This window comes from Porites lutea, chromosome 9, assembly GCF_958299795.1.
Source record: "Porites lutea chromosome 9, jaPorLute2.1, whole genome shotgun sequence".
Classification (NCBI taxonomy): Eukaryota; Metazoa; Cnidaria; class Anthozoa; order Scleractinia; family Poritidae; genus Porites; species Porites lutea.
The window spans coordinates 12,940,226-12,966,685 of record NC_133209.1 but is presented as its reverse complement, the minus strand read 5'-3'; the positions used below and the strand labels follow the sequence as shown (position 1 = coordinate 12,966,685).

Below are 26,460 nucleotides of genomic sequence, written 5' to 3'. Positions count from 1 at the left end.
TCAGTCAGGTCTTTGCAAAAGCGAATTAACTGCAACGCTTCTAAAAATGTTATGTGAAACTGTTATGTAATTGTTAACTACTAGAATACAACTAGGAAGCAAACTCTCCTGGTTAATAGTGGAACCTTCACTTCTTTTTCATTAGGAAACACTTGTCTTCCATGAGGCTTAATAAAACCAAGAAATGTATTATCTTTGAAATACTGACCTTTTCAGGATGAAACAAAGTTTAAGTTTTTGTGTAGTGTTAATGATATGGATAGGGAATACTGTAAATCATGTCTGAAATAAAAATAAACACTGTTCCCAAAGAAAAATATAAGCTGCTTATATATATGAAAAAAACAACAACCCAGTAACATCAGGGGTTATGGGGTTCTTGTTTAGTCTGACGTAAGTGGATGAGGGATTGAAAAAATATGACTGTCTGGTCACATTATCATGTCGTTGAAAACAAAATGTATACCCCAAACAAGTACAGGTATATGTTTTATTAATTTGATTTAGAATATACCTTAGTAAGGTTATCATCTACAGGTACATTGTAGCTTTGGATCTCTGAAAAACCGAATACAATAATTAAGTGCTAATCAAGTCCATCTTTGGTTTGAAAAACAATGTGATTCAGATATAGAGTTTAAGTGTGGCCTTGAAGGATCGCCATCGCTGTAAGACAACAAACGAAGGAAAAAACACCCACCAAGAATTAAAGTACCACTAAAAAATCCGAAAAAGAACAACATGCAGGCAAAGAAACCCTACATTTTGACTGGTTTGCGCCACATTTTCGCCATCATTTCGTCACAAATCTCCACTATGATGGAACCATCCTAAGCCATCTTGGAGTGTATGAACCAACCAATCGGCGATAAGAAATCAGCTCACCCGACATAAGTTTCCTATCCAGTCTTCTATTATCCATGGTGTCACCAAAGGGTTAATGGAAAATAAATTATTAATATTACCATAAATGATCTAATTTGATGATGGCCCCTTTCAGTACATTAGCTTACAAATAGCTAAAAGGAGCAGAATCATTCAACAGACCTTTTGTATTAGTTGATCACATGACTTCAGCTAACACGAAAAGAGTTAGCTTTAGGAAAATTTTGTTGGCACGAGCTGAAAGAGCATTAGCAAAATAATTATTAGGTAACATGTAAATTTTCAGCCATATATCTCAAAAGTAGTGATTGCATCAGCCACCAAAAATTAGAAGGATTTGTATGAGAACAGTAACTTTTGCCACCCAGTCATGCTCGAATGGTTTTAATTCCGTACAAATCCTTGTAAATTTCGAAAATTTCAAACTGTCGTGAAATATTTCCTTAAGCATTACGGGACTCAAATCTCCCTTTATTTCATATAACAGGCACTTTGAGCCCTTAAATGGTTTTCCCTTTAGGGAAAGATTTTATGACAGATTAAAAATTTCAGAATTTACAAGGAATTGTATGGAAAACCACTAAAGCTAGTTGATCACCTGATCAACTAATGCAAAAGGCCTATTTGTGTAGTTTCTTGCTTTATAAATAAACCTTTCTGCATTGAATGTTGTTCAATATCAAGTTCAAATAAAGGATAGGCTAATAAGGCAACCAGGGGCTTTAAAAAAAATAATTATTTCACTTGATCAATTAATTAAGTGCATCACAAGATTTGAAGAAACAAAATTGTATGTAGCTTAAATAATACAAATGCCCATCCAGGTAGTTAGCCACTGTCGGTAACAGCAGAAATCGCAATGGTCTTTTGAACCAGCTGGAGTTTTTGTCTGCCAGGTTTTGAAAATTAATGAAGGCACAGAAAGTTTGTGAACCCAAGCTTTATAATACTCTACAGTCCAATGCGATGTTGTAGGCAATAATTGAAACTGTAAACAATTACAGGTAGTTTATTAGTTGTTTGTTTGTTTGTAGTTAAATTATCAGTTTATGAAGAAGTGTGTCCAAGAAGGACCTGTCACACCAATGGCTGCTGACCGGTGGGAGGCTATCTTGAGTATGATCCCAGCAAAACTGGTGTCATCTCCTCAATTACAGCCACACATTAAAGAGTTGTATGATGAAGTCAAAGTACAGTATGAGGCCAGCATCAGAAAGGCTATGGGTGAGAACTGAACTTATAATTGCAAATTGCATCTGCATACACTTGCTGCTTTGAAAAACACTGAGCAGGAAACAGTGCATGAAAGCTTTAGATTTTTAGTGGAGTGGATGCAGAGTGAGGCAGGACCTAATATAAATGTTTGCAAATATTATTGTATCAAGAATGTGTATATGTACTTAATGTTTTTTTGTTTGCTAAGTTAATGGCCATGCATTAGAATAATCTTTCAGTTTACAGTACATTGTGTGTTTTGTTTCTAATCAGATGGTTCATACATTGCCATGGACACTGTAGGATTCGTAAAACCAATGTTGTTGTCTGTGACCTTCTTGGTATTTATAAAACAAAACCCATGTAATTTGGGTGTGATTCAGATGCCACCTTCCATTTTCTGAACTTCCAATTTTTCACACCAATTTCCATTACCCCTGGACGTTCGAAAAAATTGAGATTTCACTGTAATGATATACATGTAGTACAAAACCAAAAGTTGTCCATCCTAATTTAATAATTTTAAAGCATAATATCCTTTTCTCTTTTAGTTCAACATATTCTTGTAAAGCCAAAGGTAAAAGGAGTTGAGGAAGATGAGGATTTGCCAGATGACTTAGTGTATGTTGTTTTTGATCAGTATAATATTAAATACTACATGCAGTATTATTTTATTACTGTATCTTAGACTGTAGGTAGTTTCTTCTTTTTAGAGCTTTGTTGTTTTAAATTATTGATTAATTGATTGATTTTTTACTTTATTACAGGAAATTAACGCTCCATGAAATAAACGCAAATTGTTAAAATTCACGTTAATTTCAGTCACGTTAATTTCCGCGACGTTAATTTAAAGTGCAGCGTTAATTTCCACGCTCTTAGTTTCCAGTATTTTAACCCCAATTTTAGAACCTTTCCAGACATTCTTGACACCTAAACAACTTTAACTATAAGCTTTCTTTCTTTCCATTTACGCTTTATTTTTCATCTTTCACAAAAGCTAAGGCGAAGGTTTACAATATTTCGAGTTCATCCTCATCGTTGTTGCTGTCAGAAGTGATGTCAATATCTTCTCCTTTGATTTCGGCCAAGATAGATTTAAAATCGTCAACATAGTTTTTCTCGACAGAATATGAGACTTCCTGTGTTCTCTCTTTCAAAATCACCAGACTTCTCACATTGCTCTACTGGACAGAAATGACCTTTGGTATTTCAAGGCCTCCTTGAATTAGTGGCGATGTTTTCGGCGTCACTGAAATAACTCTTCCTGTAAATTTGGCTCCTTGTTCCAAAGCATACCACAGCCACAGCAAGCTAATGAAAGAAGTCTACGAATGACTTTTAACAGATAAAGGAAAGGGCATTATTTTATCAGGGTGGAGATCGGCCGGTATCATGGACTGCGTGAAAAGCGCTAGAAATGGCCAGATTCCGTCGAGTAACCCCTGCGTTTAGAATTTTGCATACTGTTGTGTCTAGCACATGGCTCAGTTTTGTTCAGTTTTGAATTTTTTTGCATCCAGTGTCAAAATAAATTTGTTCCAGTTGTCACCACCAACTGTGTCTTAATCGCAATTTAATTTCCTTTGTTATGAAATTCTACCTCCTCTTTCACGTTAATTTTCTTTATTCGAAAGTCGTTTGCCATTAAATTTGCGTTAATTTAAGTTGCGTTAATTTCCAATACCTTAATTAATTTCATGGAGTGTTAATTTCCTATAAATTATAAGGTAATAGTTTTTTGTTAATTTTTTATTAAATATTTCTTTAATTTTACATACAAGATAAAAGTTAGGAAAACAAAAAAAAATCATGCGTACTGTACAGTGTACATATATTAACAGGGTGTCCACTTCCTATTTTTTCCTATTTTTTGAGCCTATTCCTATTTTAATAACAGACGCTTTCGATAAACATTTAAGAATAAAAATCAACGATAAAAATTTTGAATGACGTTTCGATGATTCGCTCATCATTTTCAAATTCTAAAAAGATAGATTGTTAAAAGTTCTTTATATATTAAGAATGCGTGTGAAGTCTCGTTGCATGTGATTAAAAACTACAATGTGGAATGTAGTGAGTGTTAATTAGGTACTAAATAGTTTTGCTTTTATTGATTCTGATTGAGTGTTCAGTTTGGGTTTCATTTCCTGGATAAAAAGCATTTCGTAGATCAAGCATTCAAATTTCCCACGACATTTCTTCAGTATAGTGAATTGTTCAGTGAGGTCTTTGTTCTTTGATTGTGAGAGTCACGCAGGTGTTTTCCAATAGCTGAGTGCTTGTGTTCATCAATGCGTTGGAAAAGGTGTCGGCGAGTATAACCAACATAATCTGCATCGTAATGGTTATACTCGCCGCGCAAGGGTTTAAGGGCAAATAAAATCCCGCAAAACAAACACTTACTTGACGACGCATATCTGCTTTCACAAATCCATTCATTCTTCTCTGGATATTCGTCAATGACCCAACAACAGAATCGCAATCTTGAACCTTTTTTTTTCCGTCCAAGCATGGATAAATAATAGATAGACTTTACTTTCTATTATCCATTGTCCGAGAGACCGCATGCTCCAGTTTTCGATACACGTGAACAACACGATGTTTACGCTTAAATAAAAGCTGCTGACCCAAAATACTGTACAGAAAGAATTATGGCGATAAAAATGAGAGTAAATCATTCCAACGACAAAGAAAGATGTTCTGCAGCAAATTTGGATGACCTTCTATGACAGTATTGCAAATCAGTGTAGGCGGACGTAAGCTGTTCAGACGTTCATTGAAACTTCTGGCGAATGTAACGATTGTGCAATGTACTTCGACAAGGAAGCGAGGTGTGTAACTGATACCAGCTAGCTAATTCACCTAGTCTGCAAAGCAGGCATATTTTGCTGTGCGATCGATTTGGACTTTTGACTGACCGAGTATTGGGGCGAGTCAAAAAATGATTCAATACAATAAAACGCCTGCTCTAGCTGAGGCTATAATTCACCTATTTCGAGAAGAAGGAGTGCAAGTGTTTGAAAAGTCTGCAGTCGATCTTAATTCTGCATTTTACCCCTAGCCTGCATTTTACTCTTAAACGGCAGTCTGCATTTTACACTCAGTCTGCATTTTACCCCTGGTCCGCAGTCTGCAGTCTGCAGTCCGCAGTCTGTGTTTTACACTGACCGAAATTTGAACTACATGCAACAGTCTGATCTAGCTTGTAAACACTTGGTCATGAAGTCGCTTGATTTAATGTACAACTAGCACTTCAATTATAATTATATAATAATGCCGACTTTACAATAACCCAGCTTAAAAACAAAAAACAACTTTTGTCAGCAGTTATAAGAGATGAAACGCGGAATGGTTCCATAGTACTAACGGTTCCGAGGGTTGACAGTTCATAATTAGTCTAAAACATTCTTTTGAAATCGCTCACCTCGATCGTCTTTCCTTCATGATCCACAGTGTGTTACATTTCCTCATGAACAGAGCCTGCAATCCTTTTGTGTTTCAGTTAATTGTTGCTGAATTGTTCAATGGTGTCCTAGTTCTTCTGCATTACTAGGTAGCCCTGTCTTAACCCTGTTATGGTAACTGGATATTTTCACAGCCATGTGACAGGCTTGTTACACTTAACTATGTACACTTTTACAGCCCTGTCACTGAGCTCCACTTGTTTTAACTTAGGTAAGTTGCAGCTTTGTCACAGCCCTGTTATGGTTACAGCCAGTTTACAGCCCTGAAAGAACGTGAATAGGGCTGGAAACAGGATTTTACAGGATCTCACAGGGTTTTTGTAGGGTAGAATTTTTTCTAGGGGGAAAGTCTGCGGAGTCTATTTATGAAATCAACTTTGGATGTGCAAATTCTAGCACATCTCACCAGCTGAAATATGTAAACACCATAAGCTGGATTGGCAGGAATAATGTGCTGTCCATATGAGGAAAGTTGACAATCCGAAATGCGAAGTCATTTCTCTTATCGTAGATGCTGATACGGAAAGGTGTGGTTACGTCGATCGCCAGTCTTGATATTTGTGTCGAGATAACACACTTCAGTAGATGATGTGGATGTGTCCTTAAGTTCCAATTTTGACGGGTAAATTGCGCAGATCAGTGTCATTTTGCATACACTGCAGAAAGCCTGGTTCTGTGCATATGATCATCTTCGATTATAGAACCACGCTCCGCCTTAGTCAAGCATATCATCAGTTCTTAGCCAATAAGCTAAACGTTGCTGATCGTTTTCACGCCTTCTTACCTTTGAAAGTTGATCTAAATCCTGCGAACATAGAAGCTGAGGCATAGGCGTACGGGAAATTTTTTGCCAGGGGGGCTGGTAAACCATTTGCCCAAAAAGTTCTCGCAAGTGTCCCAAATTTTTACAAAAGAGTCGAAAAGAAACGAGGGCCATATTGCAACAACATAGGCCATACTGGTGTATGAAGGTGGCTCGATACAGTTTTTCAGGGTAAATGCTAAGTTTGAGCATAAACTACGTCGTCATAAACAAACATTAGGAAAAATTGCCACCACAGTAGATGAAAATTTGTCATATTGATCAGGGTTGCAATGACATCGGAGTTGTCATAGCATCGAAATGACGCCATTACCTATTTTACTTCAACAAAATTAAAAATTCTCGGCACTTGGAACCTTACAAAGTCGTTCACAGGAGCTTTTTTCGCCAATACGGTCTTCTCGATGTTTGCAAAGTTTAAGCAAAATCTGTAAGAGCTTTATCGAGATAGTTTGGGATGAAGTTTTTACCGTTAGAAATACGGTAAGAAAAAGAAAATTGTGGGGTTTGGCTGTTATCTGTAGAAAACGAAGCCCTTTTGACATGCAATTTCACCTCATAGTAGTTTTAATCTTTTTAAAAACGTGTGTGAAAGATCGTAGGGATAGCTCTGCCCGATTGCTAGAAAGAAGGATTTGATTAGTATGTATCACAGCGCTCTTGTTAGCGGTTTTGTAAACATTTCGGTCTACTTCAACAAATTAGCGATAGATTTTTTGAAAGAATTAAGATGCTTCTCGTAATTCAAACTGAGAATTAGTCAGCCACTCCTCCGTTTTCAGACCCACCCTGTTCTTCGAGTGGAGATGATTCGAGAAAGTTATGCAAAAGTTTATTCTAATCAATTCACAACGCTGTACAACAATAACAAAAAAAGAAATATGTAAATTACTCATCGCATGTTAGGCGATTACTGTCTCGTGTGAATGTAACTGGATTATTACGCCGACTTCAGGTTAATATTCAGGTCTTCAAAATAATTAAATAAACATGAAGACGTCTTTAAAAACAGGCTTTGCTTAAATTTTCTCTTGCTGCCCAAAAAAAGCTAAATTGCCCAAAATTTGGGACGGGCTGCAGCCCCCCTCGCCCCCCCGGCTTGTACGCCTATGAGCTGAGGACTCATAGCCTTTATCATGACCCTGATGTGGTGCAGGGATTCTATCTTTGTCGAGAAAAGTACTATTGATTTTCCTATTTTTCTCCTATTGTTTAATGCAAAGTTTCCTATTTTTCCTATTTCTTCCTCAATCCTGAGTTTCCTATTTTCCTATTTGTTTGAGCAACCATACTGCAGGACACCCTGTATATAGTACCCTATACTACAATAAATACAAAACATTAACACACACAAAAGCTATTACAGCAATATGGATTGATTTATGGTATGTGTATATAATAGTCCTAACTGCTGATGTAACATCTTGTTTTAGTGGCATTGATTATTCAAGTCCATGGAGAGACAATTTCAATGCATCAAGGGAGTCCATTAGACAAAATCTTCATATCCTACATCCCTCCATGCAGACAATCTTGGGAATTTGCCAAAGTAAAAATTATTCTACAATGCTTATTACAGATCAGTCAAATCTGAGGTACTGTACCCAACTAACTTTTTGCTTTTCATTCACTTTTTGATGGCAATAACTTAATAGCTTAATTATTGGTACTTAATTTTTGATTTTGGCGAGACAGTATTTTGGGGGGTATTATGTCACATTTTCAATAGGCAACTCTGAAGAAAAAATTTTAGGGGCATCAAATTTCTGGATTCTAGCATTCTCAACTTCATTTTATGTTTCTAAAACTCTTAACTTTTCAGAAATTTTTAGATAAAGCCGAATAAGCAAAACCTATAATTATTTGAAAGTTAATTTTTTAGTGTTTTAATGTTATTAGAAGATACAAAATGGAACTTGTGAATTTGTCGATACATATCCTGTGTAATTATGTTTTTCTCATTATGTGGTAATCATTTTTTTCTGTAATTTGAATTTTTTATTGGGTATTAAATTTTATGCATTTAATCTTTGTGAGAATATTTTTCGTAGGTCTTCAATTTCACGATTTTTTTATGATCATTAAATATTAGACCTGCAAAAATAAGTAACAACACGTGGTACGGTTAAGGCTGTAACAATAGATCAAACTATCAATTTATCGCAATATTAACACTGCGATAGCGATCACCAGATCGATAGTTAAAATGAAACCGCTTTGACAATCGTGATAGTGTGGTGCAGTATCGGTAGAAAGATAGTGTCTATACCTCTAACATTTTAACTTCTTTGGAAAATAAAGATACCCTTTTACCATATTTGATTTTCAAGGTGACAATAACCGTAAAAAAGAAACTAAAAACCATCTATGGTCCTCTATACTGCACCTGCATCTAGAATCTAATAACTTAGTGATTATAATACAAGATCTGCAGATATCCTCCAAGACTTGAGATGGGATACCCTTGAGCAAAGACGCTCTAAACAGCTCGCAATAAGTGTTTTTAAATCTCTAAATAACCTTTACCCTGAGAGTTTAAAGAACATGTTTAAACCAACCTCCGGGGTTCGTTCCTACAACGTGCAAGGTGCCTCGAACAACATTTTTGTACCAAGGCCCCATACTGAAGATGCTAAGCGGGCTTTTAGCTATAGGGGAGCAGTCATGTGGAATGGCCTAGAAAATGTGCTTAAAGACGAGATAAATCTCAACTCTTTCAAGTCTGCCCTGTCATTGTCTTGAACCAGGGATTGCCTTGAAGGAGTTGTTTGCCTTGAAGGAGTTAATTTAGAGTGCCTTTAAGGGTTGATTTATTTTTGTGTAATTAGTTATAGGATAGATTTTCTTAATATATAGATCTATTTTAGCGTTAATGTAGTTTCTCAGAAAATTGTGTTATGTAAACGGCTCACTGGAAGAGCATTTTTAATGAAGTGATACCGTTAATAAAGCTTGATTGATTGATTGATTAGAGTAAATCACCAACTTCTAGTAAAGAAATTGTCTGGGTACGGCATCAAAAACCATGAACTGAGGTGGTTTGAGAATTATGTTGTCCCAATGGCAGTGCCCAGTCTGCATCTCAGCAGATAAAGTCTGGCATCCCACAAGGGCCCATACCTTGTCTCATTTTGTTTTTTATTCATATCAGTGACTTAATTGCCCAACTGTCTACTTCAGTCACAGATCCTTCTATGCCGACTCCAACATCGGGAAAATAAGTATCATTTTGAACAAAGACCTAAAACAATTCAGTCTGAGGACCATAAGACAGGCAGCCTTCTCTTAATTGTTAATTAATATATAAACTATAGTATTTTTGTGGGCTTTGTCTTTCTTTGTCTTTTTATTTCTTTTTTGTAAATGATAACAGTTACCTGTAATGAATTGTAAATGTAATGTATTTTAATTGTTTGTGTGTGCGAAATTATAATGGCCTTTTTTTTCATTTGTCAGGGCTCAGGGAGCCATAGAGTGTGAACACCTCAAAAATAATGTGACATTGGACTGTGAGAAGACTGAGGAAAAGCTAATGCATAGGTATGTTTGCCTTATATGTATTTTGTACATGTCTGGTTGGTGACTGCAACTAACAAACTTGTTGGTGGTCATGTCTTTGGAATTCAATGGCAGAAATAATTTATTTCTTTTGATAAAGATTTTTTTAGGGAAGTTGGTGCATAATTTTGCTTCTGTCAGCTATGACAATAATGTTGGAAAGAGTAGTGAATTCCAGTGTGGCTCTGTTTTGCAAAAACCGTGCTTTTTTCCTCTTAAATTTACCTTTGAATTTGTATCACAAAGGCAAATTCTTGCCATGATTAATAATTGGCTTTTTCCCCGCCAATGGATCAAAGACCACTGGGTTCAGGTACATACATTTGTTTATGTACATTTATTTGGCATGTGCATCCATTTCTTGACGCAGCAAAATAAAAAAGAAGGAGTAATTTGTGATTCCATCTAGTCAAGGGTTATGAGTGGAAACTCAAAACCCATGAAAATCTAGTAATTTTTTCACAGGATATTAATGGCATTTTCAAGGCTTTTTTACAGGATTTTCATGGTAAAATTAATGATATTTTCATGGGATATTTACCATGAAAAAAGCCATGAAAATCTGGTGAATATTTAACAGTTTCATGACCCATGAAATGTTTCAAATCATGTCCAAGGCTATGAAATACTCATGAAAAAGCCATTAGATACTATAATTGAGTCAAATGAGGGATTTTCATGGATTTTTTATGATACTGAAAACCCCATGATTTTAAACACCAAGTTTTTCATGGGTTGAATTTCATGGATTATTAAAGGGGCTGTGTCACGGCAGTCCAGTTAATTTTCTTTAATTTTGCCAATTACTCGCCCTCAATCGCTATGGAACTTAAAGTAAGCACAGAAATTACATGTAAATGACAAAATCAGAGATCCAAGACAAACAAATATGTCTCCTGAGCATTATTTTTGAAGTTGCAAGCAGCAGGGATCAACTTTGAAAAACTGTTAGGCTGAACAGTTTTCAAAAACCCTAATTTCAATCTGTTTCAATCTTAAGCTTCTGCAGTTTTGCCCATCCGTGGCATCTGTTGTTTCTGTTATGTTATTTTAATCTTCCTTTAAAGTTTTAAGCGGTTATTATTTATGTTTCTCTTAATTTAAAGGGCATTTTGTAATTTCCTAATTTGACTGAATTTCGTGACACAGCTCCTTTAATGAGCTGGAAAATTCATGAGCCATAAAGACCCTGCAGTGAATAGTGAAAATTTTCATTGACCATGAAATTTCTGCATTCATGGCCTTTTCCATGGCATCTTAATGGCTCATGAAAATTAATCCCTCACCACCTTCATGGGGGGAAGTGAAACAACACTAAATCCTTAAAATCACATGGAACTGATCTGCATGAGCAATATAAGCCCATGTATAAAACGTACACGTTAAGACAGCACATAAATATAGTGTAAAGTAACCTATAGCTTAGGTGATGATTGAAAAAAATATAAAACAAATCCTGTTGTTGGATTCTCTAGATACAAACGTAGTGTTTGTTTATATTAATATAATCCAAATGACAAGATCAGCTGAAATATTCTCCTTTTTGTAATTTATTTCACTCAACATACATATCACCACATACATGTAACATTTGGATTTCAATTTTTTTGTTATAGATATATTTCTTATAAATTAATTGTAATAATTATGATATTAAATGACGTAGTGGCCAATTTACAGTTTCTAGTTATAAAGGTATACCAAGTAACAGAAAAGCAATCTAGCACTCAATTATGTCAGTGAAAAGACAAAGTAAATGAACATCTTTGAATAAAATGCAAGCGTGTACATGTATATGAAAAATAATGCTAAATGACTGCTTCTTTCAAAGTCACAGGACGGCTTTGTGAACTGAAGGTCCACACTTATCAGACTAGAGCTACCTTTTATTTTTGAACTACAGATGTACGTATATTATGAATCGAAGCTCAAAATTATAAACAAACCTATTCAAATTTTGTAGGTTTAGTTCAACTCTCAAGGCATTAGAAATTAACTGAAAACTTAATTTCTTCTAACTTGTGGTAGACATTGCCTGCATATCGGAAACTTATGGCATTTCTTCTCCTATTTTATTTACCATTGGTCTTGACAAGTCTGCCACACCCTACTAGCGCCAGAATATCAATTTTCAGAGTATTCCATGGACGACAAAGAGTACAGTTATTTCTGCAGTAAACAAAAAGGAATCAATCAATGGCATATCTGTGTATGCATCTTTAAAATTTTAAGATTTATCTTTGAAGTTTTAAGCTTATGCAAAGTTATAAGAAAACCAAACTAAGCTTATAAATGAACCACGAGATCAAGAAGAACATACTTTTATGCAATAATCCAGCTGAGTTACTGACTTGGAAACATGCTTTATGTGAAGAACTTCGCAACTGATCACTTTCTCTCGAAATAACATGGATAGAAAGAAAGACAGAGAGTTAGTCTGTCTATTATCCGAAAATAATGAAAAAACTGGGCACGATCCATTCAACCAAAATTTCTGACCGGTCTGACCGGGAAAAGTGGTCTACCTCAAAAGGTGGACCAAAAGGTGGACGGAAATTTTCTGGAAATTTTGTTGAATAGATCGCGCCCAGTGCGCCTGTTGCAGTCAGAAAAGCAGTTATTTTCAGCGTTGATTAGAATATATTCCAACGCATTTGAAGTGTTTGAAGCAAGAAGAAAACTTAACATTGTTCTTTCAAGGAGGATTTAAGAAAATGCTGGACTACATTATAAATCAAAGTTGCGACTAAAAACGTGTTGTGTACGTTCAGTTCGTTTTGCACAAGACACCTTGAACACACCAAGACCATGCCAGTTGTTTGCCTCAAGGAAACATTCATTAGTTGAACAAACTGTATCAAAAGGAAACTCAAAAAGCATGCAAAGCAAGGAACTGTTCACATGTTCAAGTGGACCTTCGACCTTACAACGAGGAATATTACAGTAAGAAACAAAACATTCATACAGTGTAGTTTATACATATGTCGTAGTATAGAAATCTGGGATCGAGAAATTAAAGGATTGCTAATATTAGATTAATTTGGATAGCAAGGTCAGTTTTCTGATGGAGTTATAGAATTAAGGCCGTTTCGTCCTCACTGAAGATCTGTTGAAAATATGGTTTAATTCTCACTATTTAGCCCTCCCCACTTAACAAAAACCTAGGTACACATCTTTTTGGGTGAAAACCAAGGGTACAAGGGTTCACACACACAACCAACATATTTAGATGAGAAAGTTAATAAAATACATAAATATAGCATGTTCGAGCAAACAAATTGTGAAGACAATAATGTCGATATTTGTAAAGATGCACATTAGCATCTGAGACTCAATGGATTTTAATCAAGCCAACTGTAATGAAGAACGTACAGTGTGATACGGTATAGAGAGATCTGGTTGCAAGCTTAAGCTAGATTACGAAAACTCACTATGGGCTTTGAACATTAATTCCAGTAACTGCTTTACAAGAAAGGGCTAGGCACTGTTATATTGGGGTTCACGACCTTAAATGGTGATGATGGTGATGATTTGTAACAGCACGTTTGTTGTGATCACTTACCTTAAAAGTCTGATGCATTGTAGTATGGTGAATCTTCTAGCTAGGTTAACAAATTATTAAATCTAATTTTCCAAAATTCATAACCCATATAATCACCTTAGTTTGATATTAAACAGCCATGAGCCATAGAATGCTAAATGTGGTGTGTTTCTTGGATTATCAATGGCCCATGAGACTAAGGAGCACACCCCCAACCATATTCATAGCCAATGGAAGTACCATTATAAGCTGTTCATGATTCATGAAATACATGGTACTTGGATTGATGGAAAATTGTACCCAATGAAAGTCTCATTCTATAGTTTCATGGCCCATGGCATACTTGAGATGAGTTCATGAAATATTCATTTCTCTGAAAGTCTTGTTCCGTGGTGTCATGGCCCATGAAATACTCTGTGACAAGTTTTCATGGAAAATTCAGGGCTCATGAATCTCTGGTTATACGAAATTCATGAGTCACTAAATAAAAATTAAAGTTACCCTTTATGGAAAATTCATGGCCAGAGATAAAGCCATGAAATTTAATTTTGCAGTTTTCATGGGCCATGAAATGCCTTCATGGGGTATTCACTAGAAATTCATAGCATTTTCATAAAAATATGGTTCATAGTGCACAATGAACCACATTTTTATGAAAATACCATGAATTTCTAGTGAATATCCCATCAAAGTCATTTCATGACCCACGAAAACTGCAAAATTACAGTTTATACATGTCTTGCATGTCCTAGAACAGCTTTGACCCATTCTGGATTTCATATAGGCAAGTTGTTGAATTGCTTTACATTTAGGAGACACCATAGTGAAGACAAATCTTAGACAAATTTATTTTCCTTTACTTACTTTTCATATTTCAGTTGGTTTCCAGAGGTGGTAAATGTTTTTATTGATAAAAACATGTTAAAGCATTTAAGTTCTGCTCAAGTTGATTCCTTCTATAACAGTGTATCCACTCTTATATCCAACCAGGTATCGTATGGAACGTACTCTTTTACTTTTAATTTTAATAAAGAAATATAATTGATTCACTGTATTTGAGCCTGAATGTGATTTTGAACAGTGTCGTGTAAAAAATTTATGCATCTCGATTAATTGTGCAGTAACTGCATTGATATTCACAGGAAAAAATAATGGATTCCCATTTTTGGATATTTTTGGATATTTAAAGAATACCCACAAAAATCCCAAATTTGGAAGAGTGAGACGAGTCCCAATCTGGGAACTTGGTTGGGAATTCCCTGGTTGGGACTTGTCTCACTTTGCCAAATTTGGGATTTTTATGGGTATTCTTTAAATACCCAAAAATATCCAAAAATGGGAATCCGTTATTTTTTCCTGTGATTATACTCATAAGCCCAAAATTCAGTTGATAAATAAAAGGGGTTTTCTACAGGTTTTTTTTAATGCCCCTCAGCTCAAATTGTTATAACATATTGCACCTGTCTGCTGGTACATAAACACCACAGTGATTATTTTCCAAATCAAATCATGTTTTACATGACCTTGCCGTATGAGAGATTTCTTCCTAGCATGGTTTTTAGCATGTATGGAGTATAGCACTTGTCATTGACATTTGCTTGGCTTGTTTGCCTCCCCTGGTTGTCACTCTAATTAAGTTAATTATTAGTCTCGCTTGCGTAAGCAGCGAGACTCATAATCTGCAACGCGTTTTTCGCCCGGGGGTAGTCCCTTATAACGTCTGTATAGGTATGTGCGGCGCCAAAAGGTTTTATTAATAGCCATTTTGGTTTGAAATAGGGTATCAATTTCGACCATTTTGGTCTGAAACAGGGTATGGTTTGTGCCTTCTAGTCTTGAATTGGGTATGTTTTTTCAAAGAATTAGCTACTTCTTCATCATTTGGCGATAAGGCCATTTCCCTTTTAATGTTTGTGCCAACTACCGTGTACATGCCGCAACAGCTTGTCATGCGCTCCGGTCACATGCCGGGCTCCAGGACTTCAGGTCTGAAATAGGGTATCAAATTTTTGATCAGGTCTGAAATAGGGCAGGGAAAATCACAGATTTTGGTCTGAAATAGGGTAAGGGTTTCAGGAAGCGTGCTGCACACCCCACCCAATTTTTCTGGAAGTACCCCCCCCCCCCCCCTCAATTTTTGGTCCGTTTTTGGGGTCACAAAAAGCAGGCCATTGTGCCAGGCGTTCCTTGTGGAGACTGTGGAAACTGGGACTAAGAATCAATCATTGCGTGATTGAAGCCATGCATGTTTTGCGAAGAAAGCTTAGGAAAGATTAAATTTAGAGCTTTTCCGAAACATGTCGGTCCACGAATTCTATTGCTTGAAAGTGTTGATTACTTTGGAGCAAGTGACACTACTGAGTGGTCGAAAAAAATAAGAATCTTAATTAGCAAAATTGCGATGATCGGGTTTTGTAAACTTTCATTGTATGCAAATGAGTCTTGTGATGAGCATGCGGTTTATTTTCAGCAAGGATTGAAATGACGTGCTTGTAAATCACTTTTTCGATATCTAGCAGTGATGTAATTTCTCTGGAATCGAGGCCCTTGAATTTTCGTGTATCTATACACGCGTATAACCTGCTGCCGTACCGGAGAGGTATTTTTGGTCGTCGCTTACACGCGTACTAAATCAATTCAGAAACAAATAACGAGTATCGACATTGATGAAGTAGGTAGTAAAAAACCTTTAGCAAGTAAATCAGTCTCCTCAATTAGTAAGGCACTGTGCCTGAGCTATATAAGACATGAGACTATTAGAACTGTTATAAAGTAAATAATAAATGATCATGCTCAAATTCCAAAAATGAAGCATTTTCGTTAAATATAAACCGAGAAAATGATCAAGGCCAAAGTTGGTATCTAAGAGCGCTTATTTGGAAATATTTATAATCATAGGGCTGAAATCCGACGCGATACTTTCCGTTGTTGACAGAAATGTTGCAATTTTCACAACCCGACACGCGATCACGCGTTATGAGTTTCAAGTAAACCAGGGCAAATTATAGCAAAATTCGGTTACATTCTGCTTCCCCGAATTAAGTACGACTGTTTTGATATTTCTAAATCATTTCTACAGCTGCAAAAAGCCTTCTACAGACACATCAGATATATGATCCTTGTAATGCACCTATTAATGTAAATCCCGTGTGTGTGTGTGTGTGTGGGGGGGGGGGGGGGGGGGGCGGGTAGTGCGGGCAAGGGGCGGGGGTTTGATGCCTGAGACTATCCCCCTGTCGGGCTTTTGATCGTAAGAAGCGAGCCCGGGGTCGGGACATTTGACTTTGACCGACAGAAGCCTGGTATCAATTCAGAAGCGGTTACCAAATCCGTCCCTCGAGGCTTTCTGAAAGTCACGCTGTTGGAGAAAGGTGTGAAGTTTTCATTTGTTTTAATCGCCATAATCTGATACTTTAAATTGTCATCTAAATGTCATCTAACATTTTGAGAAAGTTTTTATCTTCAAATTCCCATCTGACTGTAAAACTCGATTGAAATCGAATTCCACCATGAAAGTCAGAGGAGTTTTTACGGGTCACTGATCCATCCTGTTCCGACATGTTGAGCAGATGTTATAAAGCATTTTACGTTTCATTAATATTATAATAGCACGGTCAATCTTCCTAGAGTGATTTTGTTCAAAATAAGAGATGCTAGTGGAGAGAGAAAATACTTAATTACAGCGAGTAATTTAACGGAGCTTATGTTTAGTAAGGACGTACTTTTGAAATGTTCTTTTAATTCGTTTTATACAGTATTATAGTATTGTTTGTTTAGAATTTTTCCCCTTGGGTGGGGGCTTTTTTGACACTTTTGATTGACCTTTCGTTTCCCACCCTGGGGAATTTGATCAAAAAATTTTAAAATTTGTCAAATCCCCACCCCTTGCCCGCACTCCCCCCCCCCCCCCACGGGGTTTACATTGATAGGTGCATATGGACGATGACAGATAAGGCCACAGTTTAATGATCTGTTATGCAAATTAGCACATTGGTTGTTTACGACGCCATATTGAGAGCACGTCACGCAACAAGTTCAAACGAAGATTTTCGTCTTCTCTCGCAACTTTCCGTACTACAATCGGATCAGTGTCACAACAAACATTAAGAACAGCTGTTTACTCATAAGAATTCAAGATGGGACGAAGAAAACAGCGCAGCGCGACGAAAATTAAGGATACCGCACTGAAAACAAATCAATGTAAAAAGATGAGGATTTATAATATCGTGCTAAAACTTGTCAGGTTTATTCACATGATGTAAACGAAAAATGTATTGAATTCCCGGCAATTCCCGGAATATTTTGGAATTTTTGCGGTGGCCTGAAGTGACAGGGCATTACAAAAAAATTGCACCTCTACATCTCAGGAAAAATTTACTGGCTACTGCTGGGAATTTAAAGGTAAATGAACAAACTAAGTTTAAGTCAGTTCCGATTTTCTTGTTATTCGTAGCTGTCGAGAGAAAGCCAGAAATACAGAGTTATTGAATTTTTGAGCCTGCGATATAAATCGGAAATAACACCTTAGGTGTGAAAATTGACACCTCGCATATCGCTTGATAGGCCTGTGTAATTTTTGTTTTGCAAAATTCTTTATCATTTGAGAAATTAATTTTTCAAATGGAAGGGTTAATTTATAGCAGATCTAATACCGTAATAAAGTTCCTTATTATTTATTATCATGTTTTTTGTAAAATTAATCGCCTCCTCATTTTTCTATCTAATCTCCAACCAGGCGAGACGGGAATGCTGCGGTAAGAGCGTACTTGTTATGAAAATTTTAGCTTTATTTTCTTGAAATCCTTTTAGTTAAAGGACTTGATAAACAGAACAATGTCAGCATGGGAGAGTTTGTTTTATGAGGAGAACAGAAGTCGCCTTCCACTGTTTAAGATGGAGTTGATCTTAGATGATGATGACCACATGCAGTTTTATCCAGCTCTTGGAGATGTTGAGGCAGCTGTTCTGCATGTGGTATCAGCAGTTTCTGGTACAATGCAGAATGTCCCCACTGTACAGGTACCTATGATAATATTATTTATAAAAGCGTAGGCTGGAAATTTAAGAAAGTAATAATTAACTACATTTGCCCTTTTTGGATATGACATTATTGGTTATTAAGCCAACTATGGTACAAGACTATGGCTCATTAATATTGCTACATGAAGACAAAATTACTTTAAGCTAAGCACATTTCTCAAGTAGCTCGTAAAATCTCGAAATCAATAGGTGTCATTAATAGAGCAAGATTTTTTCTACCTAAACCGTGTCTAAAAACTCTTTATTATTGTTTAGTTTATCCTTATCTTCATTATTGTATTATTGTCTGGGGATCTTAAAGACAGTTTACCCAGTACGCTAACAACAATTACCCACATTGTGAATAACTCCTTTGTTACCAACACATTTGCACGTGCATGGAAAACAGCAGAGGTTACACCTATTCTCAAATGCGGTAATCCAGATGTCCCTAACAACTATCGCCCCATCTCATTATTACCAATAGTCTCAAAAGTCACTGAAAGGTTGGTACATGGACAACTTATGGAGCATCTAATTAGAAATAATAAACTGGCAGCACATCAGAGCGGAAATAGAAAGCTTCACTCGACAGAAACAGCTCTGTTGTACGTTACAGATCAGTTGCTCCAGGCTATGGATAACAAGAAAGTTTCCATCATGGTCTTATTAGATATGTCTAAAGCATTTGATAGTATTCGACACGACATCTTGTTATCCAAGCTACAAAATCTCGATTTTTCCCAGGGTGCGTTGGATTGGTTTCAGAGTTACCTTTCTAACCGACAACAGTGCGTTCGAATTGGTGACGCAGTTTCTAAAGTACTCCCACTTGAGTTCGGAGTTCCGCAAGGCTCTATTTTAGGTCCGGTTTTGTTTACAATCTATGTTAACGACCTCCTTTCTGTTCCTAAACGTTGTCTATCTGCCTCCTATGTTGATGATTGTAAATTGTATTTGTCCTTTTCACCTGCCGAATTACCCACGTCCATCCTCGCCTTAAACGAAGATCTTACGAGAATATCTCAGTGGTGCTGTAAAAACTCTCTTTTGATTAATCCGGACAAAACTAAGGTTCTAGCTGTTGGATTACCACAACTTTTAAAGAAACTGTCATCATTCAGTATAACACTTTTTGACAAGGAAATAACACCTGTGCCTGTCGTTAAGGACTTGGGTGTTCTTCTCGACACACGCCTCAGTTATAACCAACATATCACTGAGATTGCCTCTAAATGCCTTTTTAAATTGTACCAAATTAACAGAATCAAGCACCTCCTGGATAGGAAAACACTTCTGTTAGTAATAAATTCATTTGTCTTTAGTAAACTCCAATATTGTTCAACTGTCTGGAGTAATACCAGCAGCAGCAATATTGACAAGTTACAAAAAGTCCAAAACTTTGCTGGGCGAATTATTCTGGGACTAAGAAAGTATGACCATATTTCGGATGGGTTGCGATCATTGAAATGGCTTCCTATTAGAGAGAAACTCATTCTAAATGACGCTACTATGATGCACAAATGTATTAACAAGCTTGTTCCAGACTATCTTGCTGATATGTTTAAATCACGTTCTCAAGTCCATAATAGACAAACTCGATCATCTGGTGCTTTGGATATACCTTTATGTCGCCTGTCAACAGGGCAGCGCTCCTTTGCTTTCAGAGGAGCCAAACTCTGGAACTCCTTGAATGATAACATTAAGTCCTTAAAATGCCCCAGGAATTTTAGACGTCATCTTGCAAATGTTTTATTAAGTTGATATATTATATTATTGATATATATTTTGTAATTATAATATTATTGTATTTACATTCTCAATTAATTTATATATTTGTATTTTTTTTATTCTATTGAGCTGAAAAGCCCACTTAGGGAGCATCAATAAAGTGTATGTATGTATGTATATGTATCTACGTACAAAACCAATCTTCGCCGTCTTGTCTCTTTGCAAAAGCGAGTTATCAGAATTATTTCTAAATCAACTTTCGATTCTCATTCAGACCCTATTTTCAAAGAATTAGAGCTACTAAAACTTTCCGATATTAGACAGCTAGAATTAGGTAAACTTATGTTTTCTCTTAACCATTCTCTTTTGCCTCCAAAGTTCAACAATTATTTTTCTTTAAACAAACAAGTCCATAGCTATGCCACTAGACACGCGAACGATTTTCACCTTCCCTCTTGTAGAACAAACCTCAGTAAATTTTCTGTCAGTTTCCAAGGACCTACTGATTATAACACTATAGAAAATGATATAAAAGAATCTAATTCTCTTCACTTATTCAAAACGAAATTGAAAAAAAAAAATTATATATGAATTATTAGTTATAAATCTTGTAGTAAATATAGTTATATTTCTTCCATGTCTGATATTATTTTTATACTTATTGTTACTTGTACCATACCTTATATTTTGTCAACTCAGTCTATGTAATTAGTTAATTTATACTTACCTTCATTGTATTTTGCTTTCGATCCTGGCCTGTTAACTTTATTTTTACTCTGAGGGAGCCCAATGTCTATAAGCCCCATGGTTTCTGTTTGGGCTTCCTCGCCACTTTCATTTGCTTTTGTGTAACTGTCTTGTTTTATCGTTATTTGTATTTTTGTGGTAAATCAAAAATAAAGTTAAAGTTAAAGTTAAAATAAAGTTAAAGTTATAATAATTATGTTATCTCACAAGATAATAAAGTAATTTTGTCTCTTCATCTACCAATCGCTTCAAAAATAAGTAAAACTATTGCCAGCCTTAGACACTGTTGTTTGTAGATTTTTTCAATGACAAGGTGCAAGCCATACGTAACAGCTTTCCTTCAACCGTGATCTCATATCATAAAGAAGAATCATGTTATTCTACCGAGCTCAATGCAGGGTGCAAAGAAAGTCAGTTTTACAGCCTGCCATTCGGGCAAGCTGTAGCAAGCATGTACTAGCCCACAAGTCATTTCAACTAGCCCGAAAACCCTTTTTGATTAGCAGGATTGATTACAATTCTTCTGTAATTTGAATTTCCCCTCAAAGCAGCACTTGCCCGTCGGGCAAGTTAAGAACAAAAATCACTAGCCCAACAGCAAAATCCACTAGCCCCGGGCTATCGGACACAACTTTCTTTGCACGCTGTCAATGAGTTCTCTCCAACATCTACTCTTGATCTCTCGCCTCTTTTCCAGACCATGTCTGGGAAATCTTGTCTTTTGGATCCCATTCCTGGCGGCTTAATGAAAGATTGTTACTTATACACCATTTTGATACCCGTTATTGCGAGCATAATTAACCTGTCCTTTGATAACGCTACTGTACCTGCGAGTTTCAAGGGGGCTGTTTTAGATCCAATACTTAAGAAGGACTCACTCGACCATGAGGTCCATAAAAATTTCAGACCTGTCACAAAAAACAACAACAAAAAAAACCCTCCATTAAATCGACCCTCCAAATATAAGCCCCCCGGGGGCTTGCACTTGGAAAATTGCCCCAAATACAAAGTAAAACAAAGTAAAAACGGTAAATTTACTTCCAGCAACTATAAGGCTAGCCCAATCGATTTTGAAACGCAAATTTTCCTCCGAATATAAGCCCCTCCATTAAATAAGCCTCTCAAAAAGGGCCTTTGAAAAATATAAGCCCCAGGGCTTATTTTCCGAATTTGGTAATTTTGCTCTGCCTGATTCAACCCATGACCAATGTAAGCAATGACTACTTCTTTACCATTTTGAATTTGTACCAAGGTAAAACCAATACCAGTGGAGCTACCATCAACAAATATCAAAAATGATTCCTGAAAATTAGGATGTGTCAAAATGGGTGCGGAACCAAGGCACGCTTAAGCTTGGCAAAAGCTTCGGCACAAGCTACAGTCCAAACAATAGGAATGTTCTTCTTTCTCAAAGCATTCAAAGGGTTGGCAATATTTGAAAAACCTCTTACAAAACGTCTGCAGTAATTAGCAAGACCTTAGAAACTCCTCAATTCCTTCAAATTTGAGGGGGTGGGGAATTCCTGAACTACCCTTACTTTGTCTGGGTTGGGACTAATGCCTTCTGGCGTAACCACGTGACCAAGATACTCTTAGCTCTTTGTTTAACGAAACTGCATTTCTTGGGATTCAACTTAACATTGGCGTCATGCAACCTTCTAAAAACTTCCTCCAAATGGACTCAATGCCCATCTACAGACTTAGAGAAAATGATTATATCATCGATGTAAATCAAAGCAAAACAGTATTGATATGACCCACGAGTCTTTGAAAACTGGCTCCTCAATTCACTAACCCAAATGGCATTGTCAGAAATTCATGAAGGCCATTGTGCGTAGCAAAGGCTGTCTTTTGTTGCGAATCCCGCGGCATTTGTATCTGCCATAAACCTCTTTTGAGATCCAACGTTGAAAACACACTTTCAAGAATCTAGCGCATCAGCAACTAAAGGCATTGGAAAGCTATCTACTTTAGTGACTTTATTAACTTTATGAAAATCAACACAAAATCGATATGACCCATCCTTATTTTTTACCAAAACAACTGTAGTGCTCCAAGGAAAGACAGATTCTTGAATTATTCCTTTTTCAATCATTTCGTCCACCTGACGGTCAATCTCTTTCTTAACAGCAGGAGATACTCTATACGGCCTTTGCTTACTAGACGTAGCATCACCAGTATCAATGACATGCTGTACAAGGGATGTTCTACCCAACTGATCCCCAGGAAAAGCAAAAACATTACGATATTTATTAAACGAATTCTTAAATTGTACTTTCTCATCATCATTCAAAATACTATTCGACAAATCAGGAAACTCTGAATAATCTTTTGGCTCTTGCCGTTCATCTGAAGAATTATGTTGAGCATCTGAAGAAGGGGAATTTTTGCCAATCTCAAATGTTGCTAATCATTATCAAAACGCTCAAAATCTGCCAATTTAGTCCTACAAAAAATTTTAACTGGTTGAGCGGAAGGGTTAACCATCCTAACAGGAATAGTTGCATCCCTAGAAACCTTTACGAGCTATGACGCTCCAAAAACTGAGTAACAGTGAGGTAAATCAGACTTATGCGTGACTAATCCGAACAAGATACCAACATATACTTAGAACATGGCCGTACCTAGCGTACTAAAGTACTAAGCCCGAAGAAAATACCAACATACATAGAACATGGCCGTACTAAGCGTACTAACATACTAACACTGAATAAAATACCAACATACATAGAACATGGCCGTACTAAGCGTACTAACGTACTAAGACCGAAAAAAATACCAACATACATAGAACATGGCCGTACTAAGCGTACTAACGTACTAAGACCGAATAAAATACAGACATGCACAGAACATGGCCGTACTAAGCGTACTAACATACTAAGACTGAATAAAATACCAACATACGTAGAACATGGCTGTACTAAGTGTACTAACATACTAAGACTGAATAAAATACAGACATACATAGAACATGGCCGTACTAAGCGTAGTAACGTACTAAGACTGAAAAAATAGCAACATACATGAGAACATGGCCGTACTAAGTGTACTATTATAATGTACTAAGACCGAAAAAAAATACCAATATACACGAGAACATGGCCGTACTAACGTACTAAGACCAAAAAACATAGCAACATACATAGCACATGGCCGTACTAATTGTGGTAACGTACTAAGACTGAAAAAAATAACAACATACATGAGAACATGGTCGTACTAAGACCGAAAAAATACCAACATACATGAGATCATGGCCCTACTAAAGCGTACTAACATACTAAGACCGAATAAAATAGCAACATACATCAGATCATGGCCGTACTAAGCGTAGTAACATACTTAAAGACCGAAAAAAATACTTACTACATAGAACATTGCTGTACTAAGCCTACTAACGTACTAAGACTGAAAAAAATACCCACATACATAGAACATGGCCGTACTAAGCGTACTAACGTACTAAGACCGAAAAAATAGTAACATACTGATAGAAGAAAGTTAGTGAAAAGTTGGAGAGTTAGAAGAGTAAGAAGATTAAGAAGAATAAAGGCAAGATGTAAATCAGATTCCTGGTACCTTATCGTGTAGCGAGCAAGTTGCTTGAACACACCCCCACATATTTTGGTGGAGAATCTGTTATTTTGGTGAAGAGTTTTGTAAGTGGTTTAAGGCCTGAAATACGTGAACATGTTATTTTTCAACAACCGCCTGATTTCGAGTCTGCATTGAACATTGCAAAACTAAAAGAGTTAGTACCTCTTAGCCTGATAAATCGAATAATGGTCAAGAAGTCGAGAATTTTGAAGAATTACAGTCTAACCCCTCAGAAGAGGAAATCAAATAATCTGTCAGGGACGAATTTAATGTTTGGAGTACAGATTTCCAAAGTAATGGAAATCATCGTATTTATCGCAAATTTCGATCGTGTAGTTCCAGAAAATATCCAGACCCCCACCACGGAGGGAATCTCACTTAGGACCCCCCCCCACCCCCCTGGATTTTCCATTTTTGCAGGAAACTGATGGCCCCCCCACCCCTCCGGAATTTCCACAAGTGTGACAAAGACCCCCCAACCCCTCTGGAAAAGTTCATTTTCACGAAGAAAGACTATTAAAGTAAAAGAATGAGGCATTTTATTGTTAGTACGTAACGGTTTCTATCAGAAGCTTGTAAGCTTCTGTTTCCATTTATTTGAGTGATCTCGCAACATTAAAACTCACTACACCACCACAAAGTAACCGTATCTGCAGTTTTTGCTCATCCCTAACTTTAAATGAAATAGATAAAGTTACAAGTCGGTTGTATTTATGAATTTACCTTCATCAAGGCAAGGTTACGATTTGTTATTTGTCTTTATGGGCGTAAGGTAGGCGTAATGTTGGTAGAATTAACGAGTCGTGCGGGAATGCTATATGGTGAACAAGTCAAACTTTCAACCCCAAAATTAAGGCAAAACAAAGAGAAGAATAAAAACTCTGACTTCTGAAATCATAACAATGAAGACCCCCTGCATCTTGAAGGGAAACCAAGTTCAATTTACTGTTTTCCGATCGACTGATGCGACGTGCGTTATGCGCGATGGCCGTAATGTTTGCTGAAATCAACACCATTTCAGCGAGCGAGAATTCGATCATGAACATGCCACATCTTCCTCTTCAACCACAAAATTACGGGAAAATGAAAAGGAGAATAAAAACTCTACATTCTAAAGTGGTTACAATGTATAGTTTGTACTTCGTGAAGTAAAATTGCCACTTTTTTGACTACGGTTCTTCCATCGATCGACTGACGCAACGTGATTTGTTGCACGCGTTGATGTCTTAAGGGAGACTGGTAACGAGAAATGGCGGCCGAATATACGAGCATACGATAAAACGAGTTGTAGTTGGTCAAATTCCTTTGAAATTACATCCAAAACGCTTTTGGAAGAAAGGAAACCTGGTTAAGATCAAAAGGAACAATCTTAAATGATAAATTTCAAGTTATTTGTGTTCTAAACATGATCTAACAGTTCGGTAAGAAGCAATGTTCGAACTCAGGTCGAAAATGAAATGATATTTACCCCCGGAAAGTGATTTTATCGTCCAGCCCCCCTCCCCTCTGGAATTTCTTGGGCCTCTGATCCCCCCACCCCCCTGGAATTTCCCATTCCCTCCGTGGTAAAGGTCTGGACATTTTCTGGAACCACACATCGGCAAACTTAATCATTTTCGTTATGGGGGCAGCGTTTTCAGTAAAAATCCTAAATTTGGCAGTTATGGAAGTTCGAAAGCCAACTTTAGAGGCCTGTATCGGAGAAACAATATGCAGAATGCTTTTCACCAGGGAAAAATTGGCGCTCAGTTTAACTGGCTGGCGCCCCTATCGTGTGTGGTAGTGAACCGGTGATGGGGGCGCTTGAAAATTCCACAAGTGATAACCATATTCTCCCATCGGATCTAGTTCTGATAAATGTGCTTTCAGTAACTCTG

At 36.7% G+C, this 26,460-nt stretch overlaps 1 protein-coding gene across 1 annotated transcript in view; it reads left to right on the top strand.

The window, feature by feature from the left end:
- LOC140947800 (dynein axonemal heavy chain 12-like) overlaps positions 1–26,460 on the top strand; it is a 118,150-nt gene that overhangs the window by 12,047 nt on the left and 79,643 nt on the right. The window contains exons 5-10 of the mRNA XM_073396996.1: positions 1,920–2,109; positions 2,652–2,721; positions 7,821–7,982; positions 9,844–9,927; positions 14,365–14,476; positions 18,296–18,505. Of these exons, the coding sequence (XP_073253097.1) occupies positions 1,920–2,109; positions 2,652–2,721; positions 7,821–7,982; positions 9,844–9,927; positions 14,365–14,476; positions 18,296–18,505 (828 nt within the window). The remainder of the gene's footprint in view (positions 1–1,919; positions 2,110–2,651; positions 2,722–7,820; positions 7,983–9,843; positions 9,928–14,364; positions 14,477–18,295; positions 18,506–26,460) is intronic.